At 36.3% G+C, this 18638-nt stretch overlaps 1 protein-coding gene across 3 annotated transcripts in view; it reads left to right on the top strand.

Moving 5' to 3' along the window:
- rock2a (rho-associated, coiled-coil containing protein kinase 2a) overlaps window positions 1-16933 on the top strand; it is a 50625-nt gene extending 33692 nt beyond the window's left edge. Inside the window, exons 14-31 of one of the 3 annotated variants that reach the window (XM_051126819.1) lie at window positions 450-696; window positions 779-885; window positions 1493-1652; window positions 1873-2033; window positions 2623-2807; window positions 2958-3027; window positions 3126-3229; window positions 3443-3629; window positions 3744-3837; window positions 4947-5041; window positions 5148-5339; window positions 5411-5579; window positions 5902-5972; window positions 6926-7014; window positions 7156-7234; window positions 7351-7609; window positions 10804-11017; window positions 16068-16933. In XM_051126819.1, the coding sequence (XP_050982776.1) occupies window positions 450-696; window positions 779-885; window positions 1493-1652; window positions 1873-2033; window positions 2623-2807; window positions 2958-3027; window positions 3126-3229; window positions 3443-3629; window positions 3744-3837; window positions 4947-5041; window positions 5148-5339; window positions 5411-5579; window positions 5902-5972; window positions 6926-7014; window positions 7156-7234; window positions 7351-7609; window positions 10804-11017; window positions 16068-16071 (2487 nt within the window). In that variant the 3' untranslated portion in view covers window positions 16072-16933. The other 2 variants (XM_051126817.1, XM_051126816.1) reach the window with 2 other exon arrangements.
- Window positions 16934-18638: the final 1705 nt, after the last annotated feature.

Here is an 18638-nt window from a genome sequence, read left to right as displayed (position 1 = left end):
CAAAATCATACAGTCATTATTGGAAAGGGTTAAAATACACAAAAAGGCTGGAAAACCAAAGAATTTGTGGGACCTGAAGGATTTTTCTGAAGAACAGCGGGCAATTTAACTGTTCAGGACAAACAAGGGAGTCATTCAGGGAAGAACACAGTATTAAGAATCAAGGGGATGTAAACTTTTGAACAGGATCATTTTTTATAAATTCAAGTATTATTTTCTCTTGTGGACTCTATGTGTAAACATTTTTTATGTGGAATATCCTTTTCAGTTCAGTACTAAATTAACAATAACATGCATTTTGTATGATCCCTCTCATTCTGGTACAAATAATTAACATTTTTAATTATTCTGAAAGGGGGATGCAAACTTTTGACCTCAACTGTATAAGATCAATGAACAATCTAAACATATCATGTCTGCATTACAAACACTCTCTTTCTCTCTGACAGCTGGATGAAGCAAATGCGTTACTGCGTGCGGAATCAGATGCTGCTGCACGGCTGCGTAAAACTCAGACAGAGAGCTCAAAACAGCTGCAGCAGCTGGAGGCTCACGTGAGAGAACTGCAGGACAAATGCTGCATGCTGGAGAACGGCAAACTCACACTAGAAAGGGAGAACATCAGCCTGCAGGCTGCGCTGGACTCAGAGAAACGGGAGCACACCCAGGGCTCTGAGACCATCTCTGATCTACAGGGTAAGTGTATACCTTCTTTTTTGGATGTGTGCATTCATTTCAGAGTCGCAATACTCATCCACAATCCACCTCTTGTCCGCAGCACGCATTTCTGGTTTGGAGGAGGAAGTGAAACAGGTGAGACAGGCACTATCTAAGGCTGAGATGGAGAAGAGGCAACTTCAAGAGAAGCTTACAGATATGGAAAAGGTAGGCTGTCTTATTCTCATTTCCTCCTTTCTTGTTGAGACACTTGTGACATCATTATAGGCTACAGTTGTGAAGTGAAATGATGTTGATCATTCCCAGCATTCCCTGCTGAAGTAATGGTGTACACACATGTGACCCTGGGCCACAAAAGCAGTCATAATGGGACATTTTTTGAAATTGAGATTATGTATGGTTTGTTAGGATAGGACAATATTTTGCTAAGTACAACTTCTTGAAAATCTGGAATCTGAGGGTGCAAAAAAAATCAAAATATTGAGAAAATTGTCTTTAGAGTTGTCCAAATGAACATCTTAGCAAAGCATATTACTAATCAAAAATTAAGTTTTGGTATATTTACAGCAGGAAATGTACAAAATATTTTAATGGAGCTTAATATTTACTTAATATCCTAATGATTTTTGGCATAAAAATATTTTGGGTATTGCTACAAATATACCTGTACTTACAACTGGTTTTGTGGTTTAGAGTCACAAATGGTTATTAGAAAGCTACAGACTTGATTTACTGGGATTTGCTCACTGTTAATTGCATTTTATGTCCAACTGCTCTTCTAATGTCCCTCCCTCTCTGTTTATGCGCCCAATAGGAGAAGAGCAATAACCAGATTGACATGACCTATAAGCTGAAGATGTTGCAGCAGGGTTTGGAGCAAGAGGAGGCAGCACACAAGGCCACAAAAGCTCGACTTGCTGACAAGAACAAGATCAGCGAGTCCATCGAAGGAGCCAAATCTGAGGCTGTGAAGGGTATGAGAATTTAAGGATCCCATGAAACACATTTTTTACATGTTTCCGTATTTCTTCTTCAAACAGGAACCTTGAAAGCCTAGTTTACTTTGAAGGTTGCAATGGAAAATATGGTGCTTTTTGGTGGTTTAGTCAAGACATACATTGAAGGAGATTTTATTGAGGAGCTGCTGAGTTTCTAAAGCATAACAGGATGTATTGTTCATGTCTGTTCACCTAGAGCTGGAACAGAAGTTGCAGGAGGAACGTTCCTCTAAACAGCGTGTGGAGAACAGGGTGTTAGAACTGGAGAAGAAGAACTCTATGCTTGACTGCGACTATAAACAGTCACTGCAGAAACTAGAGGAGCTGCGACGACACAAGGAGAGACTCACAGAAGAGGTGCGTGGAGGGTAGCGATGTATTTTTGCATCAACTCCAGATGGCCGGTAAATTGAGAAAATTTACTTGCCGTAAATGTGTCTCACTGGACATGAAACTATTTTGCTTTTGTTTATTTTGGTGTCAGTAATGTTTTTTTTAAAGAAAGTAATATTTTTATTCAGCAGGGAGGCATTAAATTGACAACAGTGCTTTGAAACATTTCTGTTTCAAAGAAATGCTGCTCTTTTGATCTTCCTATTCATCAAGGAATCCTAAAAAAAATGAACATGTGTTCTCAATAGAAATAGAAAAAATGTACTTTAAATTCTAATAATATTTCACAATTTTTCTTTTTAACTGTAGTTTTAATCAAATTACTGTAGCCTTGTTGAACGTAAAGTGACTTCGTTCAAAATATATTATTATTTAAATATACATGTTCCTTTAAATTACAATGGTACATAGTTTTTACTTGTGTATTTTTGACGTGCAGTTTAGGTCATGTCACTTGAAGCATTATGTTTATCTTAAGTAACAAACTTGTATGACATCATAAAAGTTGTTGCAAAAAAGTTATACAGACTCTCTACATTTTCTCTTATTGCAGGTGAAGAATCTTAGTCTGAAGATTGAGCAAGAGGTTCAGAAACGCACTTTGACTCAGAATGACCTGAAGGTTCAAAACCAGCAGCTCAGCTCCCTGCGAACATCAGAGAAACAGCTCAAACAGGAGATAAACCACCTGTTGGAAATTAAACGCACCTTTGAAAAACAAAATATGGAACTGCGCAAGTATGCAACACATTCATATGAGCTCATTGAATAGTCATTACCTTACACACAAACATGCAACTTAAAAAAATTGTAGTTGAAAACCTCTTGTTTTGCAAAAATATTGAAATTGTTCATATATTATATAACCTTCTGAGTATGTGATCCTAGGGAGCGTCAGGATTCTGATGGACAGATGAAGGAACTGCAGGATCAGTTGGAGGCAGAGCAGTATTTCTCCGTAAGAAGTCTAAACTCTCTTTCCCTAAAAAAACGAACTGAACACTCAAAGGTATAACATGACTTTCTGTGTGTGTGTGTCTGTGCATTTATGTGTAGACGCTGTATAAGACACAGGTGCGGGAGCTGAAGGAAGAGTGTGAGGAGAAAAATAAACTCTATAAAGACATGCAACAGAGTCTACAGGAGCTACAGGAGGAAAGGTGAGATTTTTATCCAATAACAATCAGAAAATCTACAGCCTAGTGTGCAACTGTTCTCATTTTTAAGATGTAGTCTTAAAAAAATAAAATCATTTTTAATCATATATACATTTTGTTGTGTCAAAATATCACAATCACATTGCAGATTGAAGATATGTATTTATATATGTTGGTTTAAATTCTTTCTACCCTTTTCTCTTGTCTTATTCCCAGGGATTCTCTTGCGGCCCAGTTGGAGATCACATTAACGAAAGCTGACTCGGAGCAGCTGGCGCGTTCCATTGCGGAGGAGCAGTATTCAGACCTCGAGAAGGAGAAGATCATGAAGGAGCTGGAGATTAAAGAGATGATGGCCAGACACAGACAGGAGCTCGCTGAAAAAGACACCACTATCACCTCAGTGAGTTACACCACACTTCAGTTATTAGCCGGTGTTACAGAAATCACATTTAGACTTGCAGCAGTCTTGAGGACATTGGATGGTGTTAGGTTTAATTGTCTCATCCTTTCACAGTTAGAGGAAGCTAATCGCACATTGACGAATGATGTGGCAAACCTGGCCAATGAGAAGGAAGAGCTCAATAACAAGCTAAAGGAAACACAAGACTGTAAGCTACCAAGATCTTACACAAACAGTGGCTAAAATATGTTGACTATTATATTATATTAGTTTACATACACACACATACACCAGAAGCTGCAAAATGTTAATTATTTTACTAAAATAAGAGGGATTATGCAAAATGCATGTTATTTTTTATTTAGTACTGACCTGAATAAGATATTTCACACAGATATTTAGTGTTTTTTTTTTTTTTTTTGATAATTGTCCCTTGCTTGTCCTGAACAGTTAAACTGCCTGCTGTTCTTCAGAAAAGTCTTTCAGGTCCCAAAAATTCTTAGTTTTTTTTAGTTTTTAAATTGTGTTTATAATTTAAAGATCAGGGTAAATTTAACTTATTTTGTTCTTTAGGAAACATGTAAGTATCTTTTTTAGCTTTTGAAGGGCAGTACTAAATGAAAAAATACGATATGCAGACAAAATAAGAAAAATGCACACATCTTCATTCTGTTCAAAAGTTTACACCCCTGCCTCTTAATTCATCATTTGTCCTTCTGGAGCATCAGTGAGTGTTTGAACCTTCTGTAATAGTTATATGTGAGTCATTCAGTTGTCCTCAGTGTGAAAAGATGGATCTCAAAATCATGCAATCATTGCTGAAAATGGTTCAAATACACAAAAATGCTGAAAATTCAAAGAATTTGTGGGACCTGAAGGATTTTTTTTCTAAGAACAGCAGACAGTTTAACTGTTCAGGACAAACAAGGGACTCAACTATCGGTGAACAAAAATAAAGAAAATAATTGAACGGGGTCATTTTTATAATTTCAGCTATTATTTTTTCTTGTGGACTATATGTAAACCCCTTTAATGTGAAATATCTTTGTATGATTCCTCTTATTTGGTAACATAATAAACATTTTGCAGATTCTGCAAGGTGTATGTAAACTTTTGACCTCAACTGTATATTATTATATTAATTTTTTACATAATTTGATAATTGTGAAATATTTTAATTTAAAAATATTTTAATTATTTTTTTAATAAATATTTTAGATTTTTAGAGTTGTTCACACAGCAGAATAACAATTTTCAGTGGCTGAATCTGGCTTTTTCATATCTCTGTGATGACTGTGATCATTTTGGATTTTTCAGACCTGCAGAATGTTAAGAATGAAGAGCAGTCCATCACTCAAGTGAAACTAGCCCTTGAGAAGCAGCTTCAGTCAGAGAGAACTCTCAAAACACAGGTACACATTGTCCTTGTAGCAAATATAAATCAAATTGAGCATGTTTGATTTGTATTTACTGCCTCAGGTTCTACTTTTTCTCAATTTGATCTCCTTTTTACTTCAGGCGGTGAACAAGCTGGCAGAGATCATGAACAGAAAGGAGGTCAGAGGTGGTGGAAGTCGCCGTGGAAATGATACAGACGTGAGGAGGAAGGAGAAAGAAAACAGGAAGTTGCAGCTGGAGCTGCGTTCCGAGAAGGAGAAGCTGAACAGCACTATCATCAAATACCAGAGAGAAATCAACGACATGCAAGCGGTATGACCAATAGTCAGACTAAACAATGCCACACTGAATGCTTGTTTCTTACTTTTGTTTATTTCTTGCAGCAACTAGCAGACGAGTCTCAGGTGCGTATCGAGCTCCAGATGGCTCTGGATAGTAAAGACAGTGATATCGAGCAGCTGCGCAGCCTGCTGAACTCTCTCAACGTCCAGTCGCTTGACTCGGCCAGTATGAGCAGCGGCCCAGACATGGACACTGATGAGTCACTAGCAGGTACTGTTCTAAAGTTCTTTCTCAAACGTCTTTTCACTCTGTTATCCTCTCTACTATTTTATAACTTTTTTAAAAATTCACTTTCCTTTCTCCACGTTGTTCCATATCACCCACCTTTCTTTCTGCTAGTTTTGGTCTGGTTCTCTGTTCAACTTTTGATCTTTCACCCTTCACCTCACTGCAGAGCCTGACCCTACAGGTGACCTGCATGGTGTTCAGTGCATGACCTTTTGAAGACTTGTGTGGACCTTATGCTTTCCCTTGACAAGCTTTTCTCCAGTGTAGTTATATAAAACTCTTTCTTTCTGTGTGTGTTGTACAGAAACAAGACTGGAGGGTTGGCTGTCTTTACCAGTGAGGAACAACACCAAACGCTTCGGATGGGAAAGAAAGGTATTGATTTAGACAGGAGTATTGCATTTTTAAAGCATGCAGTTAGCTAAGGATGCTGTGATGCTATGCTGTCAAATAAGTGCAGTAGTAATAACATTAACATAACAGTAAAATGGACCTATTAATTAAAGGGATAGTTCACCAAAAAATTACAATTCTGTCATTAATTACTCACGCTCATGTTGTTCCAAACAAATAAAGTTGAATATAGTTATTTTTGTTTTCTTTGTGCACAAAAAGTATTCTCGCAGCTTCATAAAATTACGGTTAAACCACTGTCACATGGACTATTTTAATGATGTCCTTAATACATTTCTGGACCTTGAATGTGGTAGTTGCGTTGATGTCTATGTACAGTTAAGAAAGCTATCAAAAATATCTTAATTTGTGTTTTGAAGGTGAATGAAGGTCTTACATGTTGGGAAATGACATGATGGTGTGTAATTAATGACAGAATTTTAATTTTTGGGTGAACTATCACTTTAAGTAAATAGTGCTTTATTTTTGTCTATAGAGTATTCAAAAGGAGTAAAAGTCAATAAGAAAATAAATAACAGAAAATATTTAATATTAGTAGAACAAAGACATAAATATAAAAAAACTAAACTAAAATAAGTTGCAAGCGCATAACAAAAATACTAAAAATGAAACTATAACTAAAGATTTCAAAATATTAATTAATATGAATAAAGTATCTATAATACTAAAATAAATGTGTGTGGTTAAAGTGAGTGAATAAATTATTTAACTATTCAATAAACTTGTTGTATTTGAATTATTAACTCATGTTGTTTGCAACTACATGACAAATACTAATTGCCAGGACTAAACCTCAAGTGACATTGCAAACGAGAGCTAAACCACTAGAGTTGCAATGCTCGGCGTTGATACCCTTGCATCCAACCCTATCATGAAGGATTTAGTGAGTCTTTTGTTTCTTTTCTCTCCTTTAGTATGTTGTGGTGAGCAGCAAGAAGATTCTCTTCTACAACAGTGAGCAGGACAAAGAGCATTCCAATCCTTACATGGTGTTGGACATAGAGTAAGTCCTTTTACTCTTTAAATCCATTTCATTAATTTATTTTGTCCCAGTGTTAAAAAAAAAAAAAAAAAGTCATTTATCTTTTTGACTGACTTGAGTCATCTCGTGTCAACTTGTCATCATCTTAATTTCTCTTGACAGTAAACTTTTCCATGTGCGTTCGGTAACCCAGACGGACGTCTATCGTGCTGACGCCAAAGAGATTCCCAGAATATTCCAGGTATATTGGAGAGTATCAGGGAACTTTGAAACTACAGTATTTTATAAAATCAGATTTGAATTCTAAGAATAAAGGCTGTAAGCAAACTCATCGCTCACAATTGCTTCTTCCCCCAGATCTTGTACGCTAATGAGGGTGAGAGCAAGAAAGAGCAAGAACTGGAACCTCTTCCTGGGGACAAGTCCAGCTACATTTGCCATAAGGGTCATGAGTTCATTCCCACCCTCTACCACTTCCCCACTAACTGTGAAGCCTGTACCAAACCCCTGTGGAACATGTTCAAACCACCTCCAGCTCTCGAATGCAGACGATGCCACATTAAGTGCCACAAAGACCACATGGACAAGAAAGAGGAAGTCATCGCTCCCTGCAGAGGTGAGAAGGGGCTCTCTCCCTACTAGCTTAAAACCTACTAGAGTAAAAAAATGGTTCCCTGGGTCCTGGAAAACCTGAGAATGTAGATTAGAATTACTTTTGGAGAGAGCAAAAGTACTATGAAATGTTTAAAAAAAAAAAAAAAAAAAAAAAAAGTTTAGTGTTTTATCCATCACACATGACTGGAAAAGTCATGGAAAAATTAAATTAATTAAATTACATTTTTTGAAGAAATAAAAATAGACCTAAAATAGACAATAATAACTGGTTCAAATAGAGTTTTAAAAGCAAGTAATCATATGGTTTTATTGAACGAAACTCTGAAAATACATAATGTACTATAAACAATAGAACCAACATACATTATCCATTATACCAAAGGCCTGCAGAGGGCGCTAAAAGCCTGTGGATTGTTTTTGCACTTTACAGTTCAGTTCTATTTCAACCAAACAACATTTATTTCAAATGTCTACTTAATCTTTAATATTTGGCCTTTTTTTTTAACGACAGAAGTGCAACTGGCACTGTAATTTCTTGAATATGTGGACATCAAAACGTGTAAACTCAGAGCAAGTAAATTTGTAAACTGGAGCTTTTATTTTGAAATAGCGATGAATAGTCAGATGATTTACTTGAAATGGTGGATGTTGCATTCCCAGATGAGTGTTATATTAAATCCAAACTCACAGCAACATGCTAAGATTGAATCTGAGACGCTCCACACATGTAAATGATAACTGTTTGTGCTGAGCAGCATTTACTATGGTGTCATTCCAGCTGGAATCATCAAATGGTCCCCACCTGACCCCCTCAGATTTGTCTGAAAAAAATCTATGTGATGGGTAATATGCCCAATAGATCATATACAAAATTTCAGATCTCTACTGTGCGTACTTTTTTCACAAAAAATCTGTAAAAAAGTTTGTTTTTTACCCCGTTTTGGCATCACTGTCTGAGTGACCATGTTCAGACTGAAATATCTCCAGAACTATTTGTGCCAGGTCCATAAAATTTTCTGGGCTAAGAGTCCTAGTCCAGAACTGCATGAATTACAACTCACAGCATTGTTACTGAATTTACACCTGAATGCTGGCCCTCTACTTTTCTTTGAAACTATTACTTTAAGGGTTTTCAGATGTCCATAGAAACCTCAATCTTCAATGTATAAGCATCAAACTTGGTAAATGGTCTGATATGTACCATGTCTTTCACATCCTTTGACATCAGACAATAGAGTCTGATGGATGTTGAGATATTAAGGTCCAAAAATGGAAAAAAACTATTTACACCAATGTTCAGAGCAATATTTCCCATGAATGACACCAGGTGTGAACATGAAACTTTTTTTTTTTGAAAGAGCATGTTCTTATTGATAAAATATAAAAAAAATTGGGATGGGGTTTTGCCTTATTTTTCTGTAATAATTTTTGTTCCACCCAATCCAGTGAATAATACATTCATTTTCATTGAGAAAGGAGGGCAATATTGATTAGAAATAATAATATTCAGGTGGTATGAGATCTAGCATCAATCAATCAATCAATCAGTCAATCAGTCAACAATGATCATTTCTGAGGTCAATCGAGTATCAGGAACACCAGGATTCCATGTCAACTTTGAGGTTGACCCAGTTGAACAAGGCCTTCACATCACAGATATGGCCCCAGGACAATATGTTACTTGTGCGTATGACCGACAATGGTGGGTTGGTATCATCAGAGACGTCTCTGACACAGAGCAAGACATTCAAGTGCTTTTTTTGCATCCCCATGGCCCAGCTAGAGGCTACTTTTGGCCAAAAAGGGAAGATGTCTGTTGGGTGCCTCTCCAGCACATCATAATGAAAATTGATGTGCCAGTTACTTCCACTGGACGATGCTATGTCATAAAAGAAAATGAAACTGGATTCAGACACTTTCATGAACAACTTTCAGTAACTGTTATGTCACACATTTATTTGTGTTGGTGGTATACATTATTAAAGTGACTCATGTCTGGAAGTACGTTTTTTGTATTTTGTATTTTTTGTATAAGTGGAACATTAATAAATTCTGTTGAAATGCCCATACCAAGTTGAATAGCAAAAGTGAACAATAGGATCAGTGACGAAACTCTGAGTTTTAAAAAAATCATTACAGAAAAATGAGGCAAAACCCCATCCTAATTTTTTTATATTTTATCAATAACAATATGCTCTTTCAAAAAAACAAGTTTCATGTTCACACCTGGTGTCATTCATGGGAAATACTGCTCTGAACATTGTTGTAAATAGTTTTTTTCCATATTTGGACCTTAATATCTCAACATCCATCAGACTCTATTGTCTGATATCAAAGGATGTGAAAGACATGGTACATATCAGACCATTTACCAAGTTTGATGCTTATACATTGAAAATTGAGGTTTCTATGGACATCTGAAAACCCTTAAAGTAATAGTTTCAAAGAAAAGTAGAGGGCCAGCATTCAGGTGTAAATTCAGTAACAATGCTGTGAGTTGTAATTCATGCAGTTCTGGACTAGGACTCTTAGCCCAGAAAATTTCATGGACCTGGCACAAATAGTTCTGGAGATATTTCAGTCTGAACATGGTCACTCAGACTGTGATGCCAAAACGGGGTAAAAAACAAACTTTTTTACAGATTTTTTGTGAAAAAAGTATGCACAGTAGAGATCTGAAATTTTGTATATGATCTATTGGGCATATTACCCATCACATAGATTTTTTTCAGACAAATCTGAGGAGGTCAGGTGGGGAACTTTTCCAAAATTTGATGATTCCAGCTGGAATGACCCTATGAACATAGCTGCTCTGAGATGCATGTAATTATTAAAGTGCATATATTAAACCTGCATTGCTTATATTTTAATGGAATCCTACTATTTGTGGATTCACAATAGTATTATGCTTTATTATGATTTTTAAATGGGTTTGTTATATCATGCAGCCTTAGAAAACTGTCTGATAATGCATTTCCTTAATTCTCATCAGTGGAATGTGCCCCTTTCTGTATTTTGCCGGTTACTCAACATCGGCAGAATGCAATCAACGATTTATTATGACAGTACTCGAATCGAGGACTCTTGACAACCCTACCATGAAATATGAAAAAGATTTACATATCAAGTAAATTGTCCCATTCACTTGTTTTCTTCTTTCTCCTTTTTTTTTTTTTCCTGCGTCTCTATCTCTAGTGAACTACGACGTGTCTACGGCTAAAAATCTGCTGCTGTTAGCAACGTCTCAGGAGGACCAGCAGAAGTGGGTTAGTCGGCTCATGAAGAAGATCCCCAAAAAACCTCCAGCACCAGAAGCCCCTCACCGCTCCTCTCCCAGAGTTCCTTCTAAAGTACAAAGCAGTCAATCCATGAGGAGACCCAGCCGACAAATACCCACCGGCAAAGCCAGGTGAGCACTAAAGCTCAACATGCCTTTTTTTTAAATGCAAAATTCAGTTAATCATATGGCTGTGTCCAGTTCTACCTTGTGTTTTCATGTGGCAAATGTAGAGTTTACACTGTGTTAGTTCAAATACACTGCCCAGGTTGCTGTTCATCAGTGTCAGTCTGTAGAGTAAGACAATAAAGGCCTGGTTTTCATTCACAGATCCTTTCAGACCAGTTCGTTCAAAAATGAAAACTGTCATCATTTGCTCATTCTCATGTCATTAATGTATGACTCAAAAAATAAAACTGTAGTGTGCATAAAAAAAACAAAAAAAAAAAAAACAGAAAAGAGCGCTTTTGAAGTGTTTTTTGCAATTGCATGTCCATTGGTGTATATACATAAATCTTTTTTTTTTTTTTCTTCTTTTTTTTTCCCCCTGAAAACTATGATTGTTTTCACCAGAATGTAATTTCTACAACATCTTAAAGGGATAGTTCATCCAGAAATGAAAATTCTATCATCAAATCATGTTGTTCAAAACCCGTAAGGCCTTTGTTCATCTTCGGAACACAAATATTTTTTTATTAAATCCGAGAGCTTTCCGACCCTGCATAAACGGCAACGCAGCTACCACGTTCAAGGCCCAAAAAGGCAGTAAGGACATCTTTAAAATAGTCCATGTGCCGTCAATGGTTCAACTGTAATTTTGTGAAGCTATGAGAATACTTTTTTGCTCAAAGAAAACAAAAATAATGACTTTATTCAAAAACAAAAAGTTCTCGGATTTCATCAAAAACATCTTAATTTGTGTTCTGAAGATGAGCAAGGTGTTGCGGGTTTGGAATGCCATGAGGGTGAGTAATAATGACAGAATTTTCAATTCTGAGTAAACTATCCCTTTAAATTATGGATTGTGTTAAAGGATTAGTCCACTTCCAGAACAAAAATCTACAGATAATGTACTCACCCCCTTGTCATCCAAGATGTTCATGTCTTTCTTTGTTTAGTCATAAAGAAATTGTTTTTTGAGGAAAACATTTCAGGATTTCTCTCCATGTAATAGACTTCTATGGTGCCCCCAAATTTGAACTTCTAAAATGTAGTTTAAATGCAGCATCAAAGGGCTCTAAACAATCCCAGCTGAAGAAAAAAGAGTCTTATCTAGCAAAATGAATGATTTTTTTATTTTTATTTGTATTTTTATAATTTAACCTCAAACGCGTGTCTCGTCTAGCTCTGTGTAAACTGGCCTGTTTTTTTTTTTTTTCTCTGTGATGACAGTTAGGGTACGTCTGAAAACTCCCATCTCATTTTCTCTTCCAACTTTAAAATCACCCTCCATCGTTGCAGAAGTACCAACCCAGAGTTTACAAAGTGGATGTGCAAAGATCCTCAAACACTCTTTACAAAAAAAGGTAAAAACAGTGACATGGGACGATTTTGAAGCTGGAGGAAAAAATGAGACTGTAGTTTTCAGATGTACCCTAACTGTCACGACTGTTTTCCTCAAAAAAACATAATTTCTTTATGACTGAGTAAAGGAAGACATGAACATCTTGGATGACAAGGGGTGAGTACATTATCCTGAATATTTTTGTGCTGGACGTGAACAAATCCTTTAACAGCATTTTGCTGTCAAGATTACATTTTTTGAAACACTGAAAATAATTGTGTACGTTTTAGTTTGAAACAATTTTCAGTAAAATAGAAGAACTGAAATAATTTCTTTACTTCAGTTACCTTTGCTTAATTTACAACATCATTTCAATATCATTTGCTGGTTCTTGGTCACTATCTTCTTAAATTAGACATTGCAAAATATCTCTTATGTTGCGTGGAGTAAAGTCATATAAGTTTGAAACAACATTAGAGTAAGTAAATGATGACAATTTACTCCTGTGTTTCATTTTTGTGTGAACTGTTCCTTTACCATCTTGTTTTATAAAGTCTGATTCTAAGATGGCTGTTCATAAAATCAATGCAGAAGCGGTAGACTCGTGTTTGGCACCGGTTACACACTAGAGTGCTACTCTATATGATACACAGGTCTGTGCACAACGTAAAGGAACCGTCAGCATGTGCGGAGAAATCTGGCTTCATCTACCACAAGGGACATGAGTTTATTCCTTTATTCTACCACTTCCCTGCCAACTGTGAGGCCTGTACCAAACCCCTGTGGAACATGTTCAAACCTCCTCTGGCTCTGGAATGTCAGAGATGTCAGATCAAATGCCACAAAGAGCACATGGACAAGAAAGAGGAAAGTCTCAGACCCTGTGCTCCAGACCAGTTCAACCCCCAGTTCAACACGGGGTGAGAGGAGAACACGGCCGACCTGGAAGTTGGATGGAGGATGTATTATATGACATCACTTAAGAGCTTTCAAGGTTTAAAGCACGGGGCTTGACTAGCAGAATAACATTTACGGTCTTTGCTAATGGTGACTAACTGGATATAAAGCTTAAACAGTGTTACGCTGGGCAAACTTGGGATGCAAGATGACAGCTTGGGCATTAACAAAGCACTTTTTCTCTTTTGTGTCAACCTCAGGTTTTTAATTGTGACTAGTAACACTGAATTTAAATGCTTAATACTAAAAGTATGCATCAGAGGATCTCAGAGGTCTGTATCTTCAACTTGATTGCACATTTAGTACCAGACTCGAGATGCATACAGATGCACAGCCTTTAAAGCTTCAGCGGGCATTGAGCAGAGGCCAATCTTATTTTTAAGGTTTAGTTCTGTTATAGTAATTACCTCTTATTTGCTAAGGTGTAGCTTCACCTTAGTGAACTACCTCCAGACCTTAACTGTAGTGAGGTTGGTGAGGGCTTGGCTGAATGCTGTCTCCTCCACCTGCAGGCCTCTGGATTCGGAGCTTCAGGACTGGCACTGGGCTCTGGATGACGTGGATGATGTAGATTATGACCATACGTTTAATTTCTGAGGAGCATGTGTAGGGTTGAAACAGGGTAACCGCTTACACAGGGGCTCTGTTCCAAAACCTCCTAACACACCTACTTTGGCAGCATTTAGATTATTTGCTGTCATGTAATATACACTAAGGTAATATTTACAGTCAGTGATTTGATAATAAAAATGTTGTGTTGTCAAATGCTAAATTTTAAACTATTTTAATACAGTACAATATAATGTTCTAATGCCTAAATTCACTTGTAGCATATTTATTTAAACTAAATAGAATTTTAATATTGGACATTTATCATTTTGGGTCAGTAATATTTTTCTTTTAATGTTTTTATAGAAGTTTCTTATGCTCAGCAAAACTGCATTTATTTGGTCAAAAAATACTGTAAAATCAGTAATATTGTGAAATATTCATACAGTTTAAAGTAACCCATTTTTTTGAATATATTTTAAAATGTAATTTATGCTTTTGCAAAGCTGAATTTTCACCAGCTATTACTTTCAGTCTTCCGTGGCACATGATTCTTTAGAAATTAAATGCTGATTTAATGTTCAAAAAACATTTTATCATGTTGAAAACATGGTGAGAAGTTCCAAAGAACAGCATTTATTTGAAATAGAAAATTATTGTAACAATATAAATTTCTTTACTGTCACTTTTGTCAATTTAATGCTTTCTTGTGAAATAAAAATATTAATTTCCTCTCAAAAAAATTTTTGCTGACCCTAGAATTTTGAACGGTAGTGCACTACCAGTCAAAAGTTTTTGAACAGTAAGATTTTTAATGTTTTTTTTAAAGATGTCTCTTCTGCTTACCAAGCCTGCATTTATTTGATCCATAATACAGCAAAAGCAGTGATATTGTGAAATATTTTTAATATTTAAAATAAATGCTTTTTATTTAAATAAAAAAAAAATGATAATAATAATAATAAATGTTTTTTGAGCAGCAAATCAGAATATTACGATGATTTCTGAAGGATCATGTGACTGGGGTAAGGATGCTAAAAATGTAGCTTTGTAGACAAAGGAATATATTACATTTAAAAAAAAAAGTATTCAAATAGAAAACTGTTATTTTAAATAGTAAAAATATTTTAAAATATTACTGTTTTTGGTGTGCAGGCTTGATGAACAGAAGAGATTTTATTTAAAAAAAAAAAAAAGCCTTAAAAAAAAACTTACTGTCCAAAAACTTGGTAGTGTATATGTTTAAAGTAATCTATATAAAATTATGAATAAAATGATAAAAAGTAATAATTATAAATTAAATGTAATTTATTATCAAAATTTATCAATAAAACTAGTTAAATCAAATTAAAAATCCTATGTATCCTTTGTATGTGTATTTGTAAATATTTAATGCTCTTTGTGCTAACACTAAACTTTAGGCTGCTCACTTGGTTTTGGAACAGAGTCATGGAGTGCCTTTTTTTTGTGTGTGCAGTGGGATTTGTTTGCTGTTGAAGCAAATTTAAGCACGTGTGAGTGTGTTAACTATTTGTGTGAAAGATTTGGCCAAGATGGGATATGGAGAATTTGCCATAGCCCAACAAAAGTTTCTATACCAATTCTCACGAACACCCTCTCCGCCCTCCAAACCCACAGCAGGCACTCTTCAATGCAAAGCCAAACTGTTTCTTCAATCATTTCTCATTTGCTAATAAAGGAGAGGAGGTTAGTTCAGAGAATTGGTATTTGGCCTGCTTGTGTTTCTTGTTTGACCTTTGACCCTCTTGCCCTAGTCCCCCTCGACTGGACCCTCCAAAGATGAGGCGAGAAGACTCCACCAACAGCCTTCTGAACAAATGAGTCTGTTCGATTACCGTGTTTACAAACTGTTTATCAAGAAGACATTTCAACTGTACTGTAAAAGAAAAAACAAATTGAGAGAATGTGTATCAAAACAGTATTTTTTACTTTTAGGTCTTTTTTGTTCCCTCATGCAATAAAAGTTTGCGACCTGTTCTGTGTGTTTGCAGGTGTATTAATGCTTCTCTTGAGCATGATGGCACGCTGTGGTGCTTTTTGTTTTGTTTTTTTGTTAAAGACTGAAGGATTTTTCTTTCCTCTTGGGTTAAATGTGGTGAAACTAACTTTCTCTTTGTCTTTCTCTTTCTTGATTTCTCCCTCATTCTCTAGTTAACCTTATATTGGGAATCTGGTGCTGCTACATGGTGATTTGGGGTTCTTCCTGTCACACCAACAAAAGACCTTTGTCGTAACTTTTCGCACATTTTGGCAAATCCAAAAAAAGTGAGAGATGCACATGTTGATGAAGGCTTTGCTGTCGTGATATGGCTTTTATTCTCTGGGCATATGGTCGCTTCGAAGAGCACAGCAGATCTACACAGAACCGAAGGGTCAGCGTCACACCAAACTTCTTATTCATTCAAGGCCAGAGTTGACCTGAACGCTAAGACTGAACCCCGCTGGACAGGCCAGAGAATGTGGACGACAGCTGGGTCTGACCATAGTATTTTTGTTTTGTTTGTTTGGTTGACTTTAATGGCTGAATGTAGAAATTAGTGCAACACACCACATAAACGGCTAGAAAACACCACTACATATGTTTCTCATTCTTTCATAAATGCAATGAAACTGTAGTGTTTCTTCTTGTAGAGTGTTTTTACCTTTGTTTACCCCACTGTGTGATCAAAGCTTGATTAAAACTTCTCTGATCATGAATGCATCCCATAATGCTCTCCTAGACACCTGTGCTGCTCACTCCCTAGTATGAATCGAATGTAATCTGAGGAGGAACGTTTATTAACGGGACATGATGGTATGATTATCAGAGATCAACATCTAGATGTGAGCTGTGCATGTGGGCAGGAGTTTCTAAAATCTTTCCAGATTGTGATCTGCAGTCAGTTTTTGGCCAGTCGTTTTATAATTCTGATCATCAGCTCTTAAAAGTTAGATTTTTTGAGTTTCATGCTTTGACTTGAGCCAAAAACTGATTGTTTTCAAGCACATAACTAAAATATTCATGAGACGGTGGAATGTCTGAAAACCATGTTTAAATTCACTAAGTATTTTGTAGATCTTTTTTTTTAATTTTGTGATTTGAAGTGGTCATTGTTTTTTGTGTGTATCCTCACCCTAGCAAACAGTGTGTATCTCTGGGTGTGCTGTGAATGCATATCCGTGTTCTTTTACACGTTATATATATAAATATATGAATATACAGCGTATATTTGACCTGCCATCTTACCAGTTGGTTTGCTATTTATACAGGTCTGGGCACTTTTTTTATTTTAAAGCGCTGCCTCCAGATTTGCATGTTTTATATTGATGTACTGTTTGATCATAAAATGAAAAGCATATGTAGCCGTGTTGTTTGGAAACCCTGTATAACATTTGCTTATTTTTGTAAACAAAAGTAGTTAAATGGGTATATAGCTGTGAATGTAGTAAAAGGAAGTAAAGTTTTAATATAAACAATGTGGTCATTCTTTTGTCTGCTTTAATCACAGAAACAATATACATTCTTAAAGTCCCCATGAAATCAAAATTTAAGTTTTATTGGCTTTTGGTATAAATGTTAGCCTTAAGCTTATCTATAAGCTAGTGTGCTCCAAAACAGACAAAATTTGCATTTAGAAGATATAAGCATTCAAAACGTAAAGTCTCTAACTTCCAGCAATATGGATCAACGACTTTGATGACATCACCCTGCACTTCAGCTTCACATCAAATTTTCTGTCCAATCAATCAAATGCTCTCTAGAATCCAAAGCGTCCCGCCCCCACACCATAAAGGGACACTAAAGCTGCAGCTGAAATCTGTCACTTGTTCACAGAGTTAGTATTTTCTGTGCGGTGAACGGCACGTGGTGCTCTATATATGAGATAGGGAACGACTCAGTGTAAATATGCATTCCATTGGGGCAAATGAAGTCTGGTTTTTCGGTGTGTCACACAAACCACCAGAGCATGTACACAGTCTTTTCCGGTCCAGAGACACAATAGTGGATCATATGCGCAACTCTGCTCAGGCCACAAAATGTAATGGACACATTTGAATTCTACACAGAATGCTATTTTATATACAGATAACGCGATGTGGATGAGATTGTGGCTGTCATAAGCTGTCAAACGCAGCTTTACCGAGCTCAACGGCTCTGGCCCAAGCTGTGCTTTAAAAAAAGGAGTGGGACTGTTCTGTCTCCCTGTTTCAGTTTAAATTAAGTCAACGCATAGAAAAATAAAAAGATCTCCTTTTGACATATGAAAGGTCATTGTACTACAAAAACATCCTGTAAGTTCCAGAACTCAAAAGTTTATTATCAGTTTAAAAACAGCTTATATTCAAGCTAATCTGGCAAAAAGACAGGTTGTGGAATGTATCACTCTATGATGTAATAGTGTAGCTAAACACAGCCTCCGCAGACGAAGCTCAACGCCGCCTTCTACGTCGCTGCCTGTTTAGCCCCGCCCACTGATTGGCGCACGTGGTGTAAATAACTTAGAGGCAAACGCAGAACCCACGATAAAGACGCTGTGCTGTGCCAAGTTGTGGAAAAACAGTCTTTGTATTGCCTTTTTTCAAATCCCGACGTTAGGAAAGCGTGGATTAAGTTTATTTTGAATGAAGTTCCAGAGCTCATCAGTGAGAACTTGGTCCTTTGTTTACTTAATTTTTTTTTTTTTTTTTTTACCGCGGATTCGTTTACAAACAAGGCACAATTCGACGTGGGATTTTCAGAAA

Source organism: Labeo rohita, chromosome 13 (assembly GCF_022985175.1).
Source record: "Labeo rohita strain BAU-BD-2019 chromosome 13, IGBB_LRoh.1.0, whole genome shotgun sequence".
NCBI lineage: Eukaryota > Metazoa > Chordata > Actinopteri > Cypriniformes > Cyprinidae > Labeo > Labeo rohita.
The sequence above is the reverse complement of the archived record's forward strand: the minus strand, read 5'-3'. Positions and strand labels throughout refer to the sequence as shown.